Below are 14,497 nucleotides of genomic sequence, written 5' to 3' on the forward strand. Positions count from 1 at the left end.
TTCCCCCCACCTTCCTCTACTCCCTCTTTTCAATTGACCATAGAAATAGAGGATTAAATTAATTTAAGTGGTATTATTCCAGATTCATTCCACTGTAATTTCGAGTAGAATTTGGCTCTTTAAGAATAATTAACTATAAACATTGTACATTAGGGACCAAACAATAGCCGTGTTTATGCAGACCCATGAGTGGGGCTGCAACAGAGGGGAATTGGGCCCCATAGCTTAAAAAATGTTTGTATAATTTCAGTCTTCCACAGCAACACACAGAGCATTTTAAAAATTATTCAGTCCAGTTATTTCAACTTTAATGTGCACTTGCTTAATGTTCTTAGTTATAGAAGATGATGGTAATTTTCTTAGCAGAATATCAGATCAAGAGCAAGGTATGTTAATAATACAGTAGTTTGTATAGAGAGGTGAGAGAATATAATATGGGGCACAAAAGGATAAGGCATAATTTCTGTGACATTAGTATTATAAAGCACTTTAATTGATTAATAAAATGGATAAAGTATCTGGCTAAGTTCTGTGATCACTGAACTAAAACAAAAATGGTGATGCGATAGGGTAAAACAGAAGGACATATTTTTATACTGTGGGGAAAATGCAGTATCCACAGCTAATAAGAAACCATTTTACATCATAAAAACGTTATAAGAACAGCTTTATCAAAGTAGTTTACATTTAATCACATTGTATTAAATTTTAAACTTGTATTAGCTCTTTAAAATTGTTATAAAATTAACACAGTAAGATTAATAAGTTGCATTATATTGTCATTTTAATGCAATTAATGTAGTTGCTTTGTTGTGTATGTTCCTGTCAAGATACACTCCTGCATTTCCACTGACTCACTATTGTATTGGGCCCCCTAAGACCATCAGCACCTGATTCCAAGGATTCGACACCATACCTGCACAAAGTGTGCAACAAGGAGTAAGGGGTGGAGGGCTTAGGAGCAGAATCCTCTATGTCCAGGGGATGGATATAGAGCATCTGCACAGCCTGCGTATGGCTGTTACTACAGTTTCAAATCAGTAGAATTATCTATGGCCCACTATGCAGTTCATATATGCAGGGTAAAGCCCATGGATCCACTTGGTTATAGATTCACTGATTATGCCCTCGCATTACCTCAGACGGCTAGCAGGGAGACCACTATGGATAGGGTTGCCAGGTATCCAGTTTTCGACCAGAATGCCCGGTCAAAAAGGGACCCTCGCGGCTCTGGTCAGCACCACCGACTGGGCTGTTAGAAGTCCGGTTGGCAATGCTGCAGGTCTAGGGCAGGCTAGTCCCCACTAGTCCTGGCTCCGCGCTGAGCCCCGGAAACGGCCGGCAGATCCGGCTCCTAGGCGGGGGGGGGGGTATGGGGCTCAATGCGCTGCTCCTGCCCCGAGCACTGACTCCGCACTCCCATTGGCCAGGAACTGTGGCCAATGGGAGCAGGGGGGGCGGTGCCTGGGGGTGAGAGCAGCACATGGAGCCTCCTGGCCCCCCTGTTTAGGAGCTGGACCTGCCGGCTGCTTCTGGGGTGCAGCGCAGAGCCAGGACAGGCAGGGAGCCTGCCTTAGCCCCGCTGCGCTGCTGACCAGGAGCCGCCCGAGGTAAGCCTGCGCCTCAACCCCAAGCCCCTGCCCCAGCACTGAGCCCCCCTGAACCTGGAGCCCCCCCTGTACCCCAAACCCCTCATCCCTGGGCTCGCCCCAGAGCCTGCATACCCAGCTGGAGCCTTCACCCCCGCATATCCCAACCTCCTGCCCCAGCCCAGAGCCCCCTCCCACACCATGAACCTCTCATCCCCCATCTCACCCCAGAGCGTGCATCCCCAGCCCAGAGCCCATACCCTCTCCCACACCCCAATCCCCTGCCTCAACCCACAGCCCCCTCCCACACTCTGAATCCCTCAGCCCCACCCCCCAGCCTGCAGCCTCCTCCTGCATCCCAAACCCCTCATCCCCAGCCCCACCCCAGAGCCCGCACCCCCAACCCAGAGCCCGTATCTCCTCCTGCACCCCATTCCTCTGCCTCAACCCACAGCCCCCTTCTGTACCCTGAACCCCTCATTTCTGGCTACACTCCAGTTAGAGCCCTCACCATCTCCCTCACCCCAGCCCTCTGCCCCAGCCCAGTGAAAGTGAGAGTGCCTTAGGGAGTGTGAAAATTATTCTGTGACGATGCTGTGGACAGAGTCGATTACTCAGGAGGTTCCTTCCAGTGCTAATATGTATGTTTCTTTGTCACGTGGTTGGCCCCTTGGGAAGATAGTAGCCAAGGTGCTGATTACACCAGGTTTGAGCAACTTCTTCTAGCTGATTCACTGTGAGAAATGTACAGTTATTATAGGTCCAGAGTGTTCTGACCTGGAAAAACGATAAGCTGCAGTGAGAGAGGCTCCCATTATTGGGGATGGAAAAGAGGAGGAGATGAATAGCTGTCATCTTTAAAGCATTCTGGGAAAAGGATGACAGGTAAAACTATAGCTTGGTGTTTGACTCTTTGCCTCTGTAACTAAGGGAAAATAGAAAAATACTTGTATGCAGGGGTCTTTTAAAAAAAGAGAAAACAACACATCTAATAAGTACAGTATTGTCACAGTCTTCTTAATGAACGATAGGTGTAACAAATTATACATCATCACAAATTATAAATAAAAGATGGCATGGGATATTTAACTCATAACATGACCTACCATGTTGAAGGTCAAATTTCAGCTTAGAAGGCATATAGAACACCCTTAACTATTTGTTTCAAAAAGTAGCAGTACAAGTGATTTCAGTGCAAGAGTAGAACTGTTGAAATATTATTAAGAACAAACAAATAGATGAAAACCTCGCCATGTGGACATCTTATTCTGGAGCAACTGTGTGATAGTGATTAAATTTGGTTATAACCAGCCTGGCCAGATTTGAACCAGCCATCTAGAAAGGATCAATTACCAATTATTTGTGGTATCTAGCCCCTTGAAAATTACACTGCACATAAATATGAACTCAAGTGTTCTAAATAATTTGATTACCAGAAATTTAAGGTATTTTCTAGCCTGCAAGGCTTGCACATATTTATGGAATTAGGGTGTGAGCTGACAAAACTCTGAGCACTTTGGCCTGATCCTAACATTAAAGCACATACCTGAGTATGTTACATGAGTAACCCCTTTCACTTCAACAGAGTTATTTTCATGCTTAAAGTTATGTATGTGCTTAAGTGCCTGGCTGCATCGGGCATGATCAGCACCTTGTATGATCAAGCCCGTATTCAGTTTCTTAAAATCAGAATTAAAGGAATTCCATAATCTTCTTTTCTCTCATCTTTTGTACAGGTGGCTGAGAATATGTAGGCAGGACCCTCCGCTTACCTAGCTATGGTTACCTCTGATTTGACTCTAAAGCCTCTCAGTGGTATAATAAGGCTCTTTGGGGAAATGGTTGAGTTTTGCTTATGTACTGTTTTGTTTTAGTCCACTTTATTTCCGTGTTTCTCTTATGCATAAACTAGAAGCAGTTTGAGAAGTATTCTTAAGTGTTTCCTCAGGATCTGTATATCCTCTGCTTTCTCCATAAATAACACAGTGGGCCAAATTCTGTCCATGGGTCCATGCACCTGGCTCCCATTGAAGTCATGCCAGGGTATAATTTTGTCCAATTTGTGCAGAGTTCATTCTGTAAGGTCTAAGGAGCCACTATTCTGCTGTGGAAGCTAATAGAGGTAGCTGTGTTTTTTGCATAGTTACTTGTGTGTACTTCCCATCACCTCTATCTTTGATTTTTAATTTTTCTTTTTTTTTTACCTTTTCTTTCACAATGTCCCACTTAAGAAAGGGTCCAGAGGAAAGAGGACAGAAATGGATGTTCACTAAAATTACACTGACAGTGAAAATGGGAAGTTATCTCTGTAGGGCTCTGATTCTACTCTCACGACCATAGACTTCAGTAGTGCAGAATCAGGCCCGATCCTGGATGTGGCCAGGTTTTTGGGGTTTTGAAAAGGTCAGAAGCCCCAAAGTATAATAGTTTTACTCAACTATTATGGGGGAAAAAAAGTCTAGTTTCAGTGGTTCAAGTCTCTCTGTGGGTGGATACATCTATAATTCAGTTTGTGTTGAGTAAAATAACAACACAAGCCTTTGCCACTGCACTCTCTGTTTGCATATTTAACAGGTGCTCTAGATGCAAGAAATAGTTTATCAAGTGATTCAAGACTGCAGGGCTCTTTTTTATTTAACATTCAAGGTTAAAGGGCGCTGGAGACCAATTGAGGTAGTTCATAGTTCATCCCTGCATGCCCACTGTTTTCTGTATACATTTACACAAAAAACTTATATAGTACCCCATTCTTGCTTGTGCTGTCTTTGATACATTCCGCTATGTCTGGACTTTGCCATCCTTCTGTCAGTCTCAACTAGCCTGCTGTGCTCAGTAACGCATCTTCAGTGCTCTGTATGGAGACTAACAACTTCAAGGATCTGTCAGGTATTGACACATGCAGGCTCAAAGCAGAACAACACCCTCTGTTCACTTCTACATTGACCTTTATTAAGTGTACTGGAAATATAAAAGCTGTGGTGCAATCATTCAGATTGGAGTCACCATGGTGTATTAGATATGTAATCTGCATGCTTGAAAATGTACACTTCCTTGTTTTGGACTCAGCAGACACTTGGACTCCACCCCTTCCCATAGTGAGAGCAATAAATAGCAAGTTAGTTTGGGGAATAAGTTAGAAAAAAGCCTGGAGAACTTAAACATAGTGTCTAGGTATACTACTGAAGAAAATCTAAACAATTATACAAGTCACCAGTGAAATGATAATACATCTTATGAGTGGATGTGGCAGAAATTGTGTGCTTTTAGAAGACTTTAACGATTTTTTTTCAAAATTTGTTTGCATTGAAAATTATCCTTTCATAAAGATTTGAAAATGTGTGCTGTTACAACCTGACTTGGTACCACTCTGCATGGTCACCAGTCTGTTGTGAGTGGATGCAATTGCTGGGTCCCATATGCTTCTAAATCAACTGGTTCTGGACAGAGTTGACACTGTTTCTAGCTCAGGGTCTATAGGGCACACTCCCAGGCTCTAATCTCTTGTCTGATACCCTTCCTTCCCTGGTGCATGGGACTCCACAGTCCATCTGCTCTAGACCCTGAAACCAGTGCCTCCAACCCAAGTCACCTAATCACTTACACACACTCCTGCAGAGCTCCACCAAGGCTGTGAGAGGTCCAAGCTTCTAGTGTAACATCTGTGAGAACAGTGTGGCTGGCAAGCAAAGAACACAAGCTTAGCAAAGGAATTTCTTAATCACAAAGACTTTACTCTTAAAAGCATTAGAGAGTTACAGATCTTTGCAAAATAACTAAAGTTCTGAGACGCACCCTCCCCTATCTGATTTCACTCTTTGTTTTAGAGTCCAAGGTCTGTTGGCAGTTTAGGCTAGGCAAGTATCTTTTACCCTCTTTCTGCTGCATATCCTATGTGTGATGATGGTTGGCCCACGGCTCAGAGCAGCATCCTGCTCTTAAATCTCCTTTTAAAATATCTGCCTCCTTTTGCCATTGTTCCTCTGGGGCACTCCAGCTCACTCCCCCTGTCATGTTGACTCCTCCTGGAGGCCCCTTTGTAGAAAAAACACTGGGGAGTGGGGCAGTAGTTGAAGGACAGTCACAGTTGATGGCCTTAGATTGACCTCCAGAAGGCTTCACTGTGATGGTCCTTCAGGTGAGATTTCAAACACGTTTCCTGGGTAAGGTGCCTCTCTGCAATGTATTACAATAACCTGTCTTGGGCAAGTTCAGACATGTATTCAGCACATAATACAAAATGGAGTTCATAATTCAAAATGGAGTTTACACTTTGATACTGACATATCCCCACTCTGTCACATCTGCCATTAGAATATTTTACCAGTGTACCATGAGGATCATTTTTCAAAAGTGCAATAATGTCGCATTTACAGAGCAATTCTGTTTTTATCTTTAATGGTTTCCATAACAAGATCAGCCTTTCCTTTAGCATAATCGTTTGATGATTTCTGTTTGCATCCCATCTTTGCTTTAGTCTCATTATGGCATCTCTTAGTAACAGAGAACGTCACTTGTCATTAAGCATCCTCAAACAATGCTGACTGCATTTGTTTTTTTGTTTGTTTGTTTTTAAAACCTAGTTTTAAAGCTTTTTCAGGATTAGTGGATTTTTGGTAATACAGGTTAACAACAATATCTACAAGCCACAAATATTAAAATTATATATAAATCACTAGTGGATTATACATCATCTTTTATGCAGTTTTACACCGTTGTGCTTAAAAACACAATGAAAAGTGTTCACACTCTCAAAGAAAGATCTAAAGGTACAAAGGTGATTTAAAGGTACAATTTGAGCATAGATTTAAATTAATAATTCACTTCCAATCTTTGGTGGAAGTTTTCATAGTTAGAAAGCATGACTAGAGGCATAGGCTCAGAAAATCTGTAATGTATTTTGGAGAAGTCAAGACACCAGGTCCAGAAGCTTTCACATAATAACTGAGTTTACTAACACACAATAGCTATAATCTACTGTATGAGGTATCTTTTCTATGCCCCTTTCCTTTTAGTCTCTCTGTGCCTTGGTAACTCATTGTAAAATGGGTATCACAGCACTTCCTTCCTCTCATCCTTTGTCTATCTTTTCTATTTACATTTTAAGCTCTTTGGGAAGGGTATCTCTTAGTGTTTGTACTGCACCTAGCACAATGGGGCCCGGATCCTAGTTAGGGCATCTAGGCACTATCATGATACAAATAACAGTAACAGCAGGAGCCTTGCCAGTTTTTACTGCTGTTTTTCAGCTCCTTTTGGGCAGCAGTAAAATCAATAAGCACCAGCTCAGTTTATTCTGCTCCTGTTTGTGAAAGCTAAGAGCAGCGATGGAGGCAGGCGCAGAGGTTATTCACTGAGGAGGGGAGCCAAAAATGAGGGCTGAAATGAGTAACAGAATCACCCCCACCTTCTTGCAGCAGAGGAATCACAAAGCGAGGAGAGAGGCAGAGGTGTGAAGTAGCAAAGAAAACCCTCACCCCCCCCAAGGAGCTAGTAGGCTCTGAGATGGGGTATGGGTTGACACAGGGAGAAAGCTCCTTCTCTCTTCCAACAGCCAGAGTAGGTTGAGGGAGAGTGATGGAGTGTAAGGGTAGGTCCATACTTACCGCACGGGTCGACGCGGTGAGTTCGACTTCTCGGAGTTCGAACTATCGCGTCTAATCAAGACACGATAGTTCGAACTCCCCACGCGCTCCGGTCGACTCCGGAACTCCACCACCGCAAACGGCGGTGGCGGAGTCGAACTTGGTGCCGCGGAGTTCGACCCCGCCGCGTCTGGACGGGTAAGTCAGTCAAACTAAGGTAGTTTGACTTCAGCTACGCTATTCGCGTAGCTGAAGTCCTGTACCTTAGTTCGACCCCCGCCCCCCCGGAAGTGTAGACCAGACCTTAGATGCAATGGACACTTACTAGCTGAGGGTAAATGTGGAAGACTGAATCCCTTGAGCAGGGTCCAGGAACAGCACTCAGGTAAGAATGCCAACACCCTCCCTGTGTGAAGCTTGGTTTCTCATCTGTATGTATTGCCCCAAGCAGTAATGTTCCTGACTCTTGTATATACCTAAGTTTAATCCTCTCGCTGTTACCATAGAGCATCTGGGACAATTTCCAGGGTTTTCTGGTGGGGAATGGATGAGAATGGGTATGCTGCCAACACTTCCCACAAATGTCCCGTGAGTTGTATTGAACTGCATCTGAGGCAGGAGTACAACTCCCAGGTTAGCTTTTTAACCCATTCTCCAACATCACCAAAGGGACCCAACCTGATCCCATCTCCCCACAGTTTGCAAACCATCCCTGAAAAGCACCCCATTCTGACATTCTGGCTGCTACACCTTCTCAAAAGTCTCAAAAAGTGGCCAGATCCCACTGCCAAACACACCTGCAACCCCCCAACTTCTTCACATGAATCTTTTCCAAATCCATAAAGTGACAAAGCGTGGGAAATGTCATGGCTTTTGTTTCCTCTTGCTGCATACATTCCCTTTGTCTTCTTTTTCCATTATTGACCTCCTGCTTTATTTCCTGCTACCCTAGGGTTAGCCGTAGGCATTTTGTTGCCCAGGATGGAAAATGGTTTTGGCCTCCCCTCCCCAGAAAACCCCAACAACCTCGATTTGGCATCTCCCCTCTCATCCCCTGGATATCAATTTGGCAGCCCCAGAAGTTGGTGCCCAGGGTGACCATCATTATCATTTGCCCCAGAAACCAGCCCTGCTGCTACCGTGTAATTTTTGCAGCCTCTCCCAATTTCTTATATCCCTTGAACCTTCTTTCTTTTCCTCCAAATTCCTCGAAGTTAACTTCTTTGATGAAGCCTTTTTACATTGGTGTCTTAGGTTGGTGCCCTCATCAACAATGTCTCATCAGTTACTAAAAAAAAGAACAAGGAGTACTTGTGGCACCTTAGAGACTAACAAATTTATTTGGAGATATGCTTTCGTGGGCTGCATCTGATGAAGTGGGTTTTAGCCCTCGAAAGCTTATGCCCCAATAAATTTGTTAGTCTCTAAGGTGCCATAATTACTTCTCTTTCTTTTTGCGGATACAGACTAACATGGCTACCACTCTGAAAGCTGTCATCATTTAGTGTATTTGTTTTTTGCAAGTTTAATTATAATGCGTTTGAGACATAGTTTTTTCTATGCAAAAAACTGATGTACATTTAAGGTTTTGTATAAATAATGAATAATAATATGACTGACTCTTACTATTTCATAATTCAAGTATCAGAGGGATAGCCATGTTAGTCTGGATCTGTAAAAGCAGCAGAGTCCTATGGCACCTTATAGACTAACAGACGTATTGGAGCATGAGCTTTCGTGGGTGAATACCTACTTCATGCATCCGACAAAGTGGGTATTCACCCATGAAAGCTCATGCTCCAATACGTCTGTTAGTCTATAACATGCCACAGGACTCTTTGCTGCTTTTACTTCATAATTAGCATTGTAAAATAGCTTTAGGACTCTGGACGGAAGTAGAAGGTTCCAAATGGCTCTCCTTGATGTCATTCTTCTATCAGTAATGCCCAGCTAATGCACAGGTGTAATTGAGTTCCTAACTTGTATACAAATTGCATTTTGTAATAGCAGTGAGATATTTCAAATATTATGCCACATGTGTCTGAAAAGAAGCTACCTTCGGTACTGTACAATGGAAATTCCAGCTGACCATCTCATTGTCATAACTGGGATGGAAGTTATGTATGTTTTATTTTATAATCATTTAAATAAAAATCATTTAAATAAATATAATCATTGATGTGCTTCTGAATATATTAGTTACTGTTCTAGGTGTCATAGTGTTTCATAGTAGTGTGCTATACTGTTCTTAGTTTGCTCTTACCCAAATGTCTCATGCAGTACCACTTCAATATGAAAAGAAATGTTGTGAGGAATAGTTGTTATTATATATCAGATATTGTATTAGCATTCACTTTTAACACATTAAAATTAATGGTTTTGAAATCTTCCCTTAATAGTACCAATGGATTTCAGAGCCAAGTATAAATCTTAGATGAAATATTACATAATAAATATGTCTCACATATAGGTTGCTTAAAAGCTGGCTCAGTTAGCTGCCTTCCTTTGCTTTTCATGTTATAGCTGGACAAAAACATCCACATTCTAAATGGTGCTTTGAGGTCTTCACAGTATGCACATTTGCAATCAAATCACAGCAGTTGTGGAAGAAGGCAGAGAAGTTTAGGAAAAGTTCTTGTAGGTTTAGTGTGATATGTAAAACAAGACTATTTTGGTCAAGCTGGAACAAAGATCTTGTAGTCTGAAGGGTCTTTGGGTCAGATTTTAGCTGATCTGTTGACTCACTGTGTGACCTTGGACAAGTCACTTGACTCCTTGTGCCTAATCAATCCAGCTGTAAAGCTAGATAAAAGTAGGACACTTTCTGAGTTAAGCTGTGCTGGTGAAGGATGTGTGTGTGGTGTAACATGCATGCATGCTTTCATGCATATAAGATATCCATGAGCTATAAAATAATACATAACAAATGGTGAAGTTATGTAATGTTAAAGGTAATGTTGATTTCCATGGGGTTAGGGCTCTGTCCTGCAACTTACTGAGTGCCCTCAATTCCTATGAAAATCAGAGGGTGATGAAGTCACTCAGTACTGTAGGGTAGGATCCTGCAGGATCAAACTTTTCATCAGTAAAATGGGCCCATCTGGTAAAATTGTTTTCCCAGCTTTTAGAAAGACTTTTTTTTTAACCCTTCCCTTATTTGAATGTATTGGGTAGTGGCATTTTTCTGGGCATGTGCTCAAGCCATTAATCTTTTAGCTGTTGAGTACTCCTTTGTATTTATGATTAGTTGCAAGTATGGGCACATACTCAGTCTGCTTCTGTACTGTTAGACTGTGCTGTAGCATGTGCGTCAGATATGTTCTTATAACAGATGTGCTGCAAAAGTACATATCTTGTGAGACTCTGGATATATTGAGCGATATACTACACATATGTCCAGCAAACAGAGTGGGCCAAATATATTTTTAAAAATCATAAATATTTTTGCCAATAAAATCTCCAGCTATTGTTTTCTGTTGTTTGTATTTGTGAATATTCAAAAATTCCTGCGTCTTTGTGGAGAATAATAAGTCTCGAAACGTTTAGAAATTTTGTGACGTTTCAGGAATATTCATCTGAAAATTCAACCCAGCATGTTATACCCTACTTTAAATTTTTTCTATTTTTCATTTGTTGTTCTCTAGCATTAAAAGTTTCATCCACCTAATCCGGCAGAAACACCACCATATCACTCTGCCCAATTGCACACTACAAATGACTAGTGATTAGTTGAAGGGAACAGTTTGTAAACAAACTATAGGCTGAAAAGATTTTGTCCTAACTATGAACAACCCAATTAGCTCATAATTCTAGTGAAACTTTGGATGTTATATTTCCTGGGGCACTTTTGTACTGGAGTCTTTACTTTCTGTGAGACCACAGATGTGTTGTTCAGGATACCTCCCTATGACCTTGTGGATGTACTGTGTATTACAGGTAGGATTTTCAAAAATGGTCAGGGTTGGCCTACTTTGCTCTCACAGAAGTCAATGAGTAGATCCTACTGTCTTTGGTAGGAATAGGGTAAGGTCAAAGCTGAACATTTTTTTTTTAATTCCACCTTATGTAACTTGCCACTCTTTTTTGCCGCATCGTCAAAATAATGGCCCACTTCCAAAATATGTCACTCTGAGTATGCACAGATGGGGTCAGGTGAAAGTTATTTTAAACAGACCTAGTAACAGCTGGAAATTCTCAGTTGATGATTGAGGGATGAGCATTCCTGTAGCTCTCCATATCTATTCCAAAGGCTTGGAAAGGTTTCTCTTAACTCTAGATTGCATATTAGGACTATAATTACTCACCCTGTAAATTTGACACAGACATTTGAAAGAGTATGAAGAGAGTTCTGTGGGCACAGTGTCCAGATTACATAGTACAAAAAAGGTAGTCTCGTGCTTTTTTGTGGTGATACCTGACCAGCCTTATATTCTAGCTGTTTCATTCCATGCAGACCTTCCCTTCCTAATCAGCTTCTCTCAGTCTTGTTTTTGTTATATCTAATTCTATTTTTAAAAGAAGAAAAATCAGTTTGCACACAAATTCCGTTAATTTTATTTGTTATAATTTACTGAAGGGTAATTTCAGAGTTATGTTTGTTCGTATTCATTTTTATTTACACATCAAGCACACTGTCCAATAATGCCACCCAGTTTTGTAAGTTCTGTATTTCAGATGTTCAAATGACTGAAATTTGCTTAAGCACCTTCTTCTTAATTTCTGATTTGGAGACATTTCAATAAGGTGGATTTTAATTTGTTTTGAAACTTCCAAACTTGTTCTTGATCAAAATGTAAAGTTAGAATCCATTAAGATGCATTTTAGTACATTTTCCATTATCATCTTCCTCTTGTCAGAAACTGTGCAATTCGCTTAGTACTTCATTGCAACCAACAGCAGAATGTATACATGGTGCACAAAATGAGCCATTTTGTTTTAAAACAGATTGCAGATGAAAGGAAACCATTCATTGCTTGCTTGCTTGCTGTAATTACTAGCACACTAATTACTCCAAATCACTGACATCCAGGGTCAATAAGGATGACAACAAGAACATCAAAGAAAAGATGCACACATGCAATTACAAGTCTTCCAAACTGGGCTATAATATTATTTTATGGCTACTGTTTTCCAGTTGATGCTGAAAAACATTCAAGATTGCTGAATGTTTACTATTATTTCATTCGCAGTTTGACGGTGACAACATGTATATGAGTATGACAGAGCCGAGCCAGGACTATGTGCCAGCAAGCCAGGTGGGTTAATTAATCTTCTCTGCCTTGTTTCAAATTGTAATTAAACAAATCCAAAGAGTTGCATTGCAAATGAGTGGCACTATCAGTAACTGCTGCAATCAGGAATAATCATAATTTATAAACAAAGCATTTAAGCCTTCTTTCCAGTTAATGAGATAGAGCTGATAAAACACCAGAGTTGGCGTTTGTTGAGAGATACTACCTTGTTTCCTCTCCAGAATGCAAGCAGCTGTTTTGCCAGCATGATCTTTCCTAAACAGTTGTTTTACCTTCAGGAAATAAAGCCTTTACAGGTGCAGGTTATTTGTTTATCTGACTGCAGACAAGTTAATCATTATAAGCTACACTATCGCAAATAGCTTTAATTATCACTCTTAGGCCAGTTGTAGATGAAGAATTGCATTTTTAACAGAAATCGTATGGCTGAGGAATGTTGCCAAGGTTGCACCATTAGTGTTAACATAACGAGTCTCTCAAAATCTACTGCTGGGGTTTATCTTGCAGTCAGAAGAGTATAATATGGTCTAAATTGTTCAAAATATTTTTGAGTCCTTTTTACGGAGCATTTGCAAGGAACAATTTGTAAGTTATCAGAACCATTAAAATGTGGCATATGTCCACACATTGAAATTTTTTTATCGAAGTTAATTTCATTTTAATTTATTTTAGGCTTGTAAAACTGAAGGAGTGCCATTGCTTTTTAAAAACAAAAGCAAAGCAACCTGTGTGTGGGTGCATGCAGTCATATGCTGAGGGAGAATTTGAATTCTGATTCTGTTGTTACATTCCAGATATTTCAGTCATTTCAGTTCTGTGTCAGTGAATCATAGTGACAGCAGCACAGGTCAATTATTTAAGCTGGAGTCGTACGAATTGCTATAAAGAATCAGGATAGTGATCCTAGTAGCCCACTACCCATCTCAAATAGTGGACAGTCTGATACTCTTCTGCATGACAAAAACTATGGGCTTACATGGAGATATCTTGTTAAGTGGAAAATTAGTTTGTTTGCATCTTGACTAGTAGATGAGCTATTGGGTAGATGGGTATAATCCCAAGGTTGAATGAACAGTCTTGGAAACTGACATAAAGCTAAATGTCTTTATAAAGAAGCATTTTTAGATAGTCATGCTTATCTACTCAAATTTAATTTATAGGTTTATTCTCTTTCATTCTTTAACTATCTTTTATGTGAGCTGAGCTATATTATCAGTCAAAAAGCCCATCTTTAAAATGTGAATGTTCCCACCACATTACCTCCCTGCCTGCTGTTGAAGTTACTGTAAGAATGTCTTTGGAAGACTGAACTTTAAATTTAAGATTCTTGTATGATTGAACTCATTCAGCAAAGAACCCTCCAAGATCCAGAGGTAGTTTTGAATAGAATTGTTTGATTAAAAAATGAAAAATTATATTACTAATTTTTTTCTAACCATTAATCCAAAAACTGTACTGACAAGTTTAGTATTACTATTAGATTAAAGCAACCTAGTATCATCTCATTTATGCCTTAAGGGTTTTGAAGTGCAAGGGCTAATTGAATTTGTTTGAAACAGTAGAAATACAAACTCTGTGAATGATTGCTGTTATAAAGCAGCTGCTACCTTTCAGAGCATCATTGTCTGTCTTAAATAGTTTTGAATAAAGGATTGGAAATTCACATTATACATTAGAATGATTTTCTTCTGTTGATATTTTTATACTTTGTGTGTGCATAGTTTGGATAATTTAAACTGAAGTGTTTTCAAATAACAATACTCGTTTTAATCTTTTATGACGCTTCAGAATGTGTTTACTAGGTGCTTTGTTTCAGTTCCAATCATCTGATCTTCCACAAAAAAATCTTATAAAAAATGACATTTCTATCATTTAATTATGGAAACTATGAACGGTAACTAGATAATTATCTTTTCATATTTCAACTTTGCTCCCTAATATTTCCCGAACCTCAGTATCAAAGAATTCAGATGATGTAAAATAGTACATATTGCAAAGTGAAATAAAGTTTAGACATCAAAATTGTGATGAATGGTCTTGGAAAGCTGAACTTTGCACTTCAAATTCCTTTTGT

At 40.3% G+C, this 14,497-nt stretch overlaps 1 protein-coding gene across 1 annotated transcript in view; it reads left to right on the forward strand.

Moving 5' to 3' along the window:
- TOX (thymocyte selection associated high mobility group box) overlaps window positions 1-14,497 on the forward strand; it is a 287,098-nt gene that overhangs the window by 131,762 nt on the left and 140,839 nt on the right. Inside the window, exon 2 of the mRNA XM_045007006.1 lies at window positions 12,361-12,426. Within this exon, the coding sequence (XP_044862941.1) occupies window positions 12,361-12,426 (66 nt within the window). The remainder of the gene's footprint in view (window positions 1-12,360; window positions 12,427-14,497) is intronic.

This window comes from Mauremys mutica, chromosome 2 (assembly GCF_020497125.1).
Source record: "Mauremys mutica isolate MM-2020 ecotype Southern chromosome 2, ASM2049712v1, whole genome shotgun sequence".
NCBI classification, from domain to species: domain Eukaryota; kingdom Metazoa; phylum Chordata; order Testudines; family Geoemydidae; genus Mauremys; species Mauremys mutica.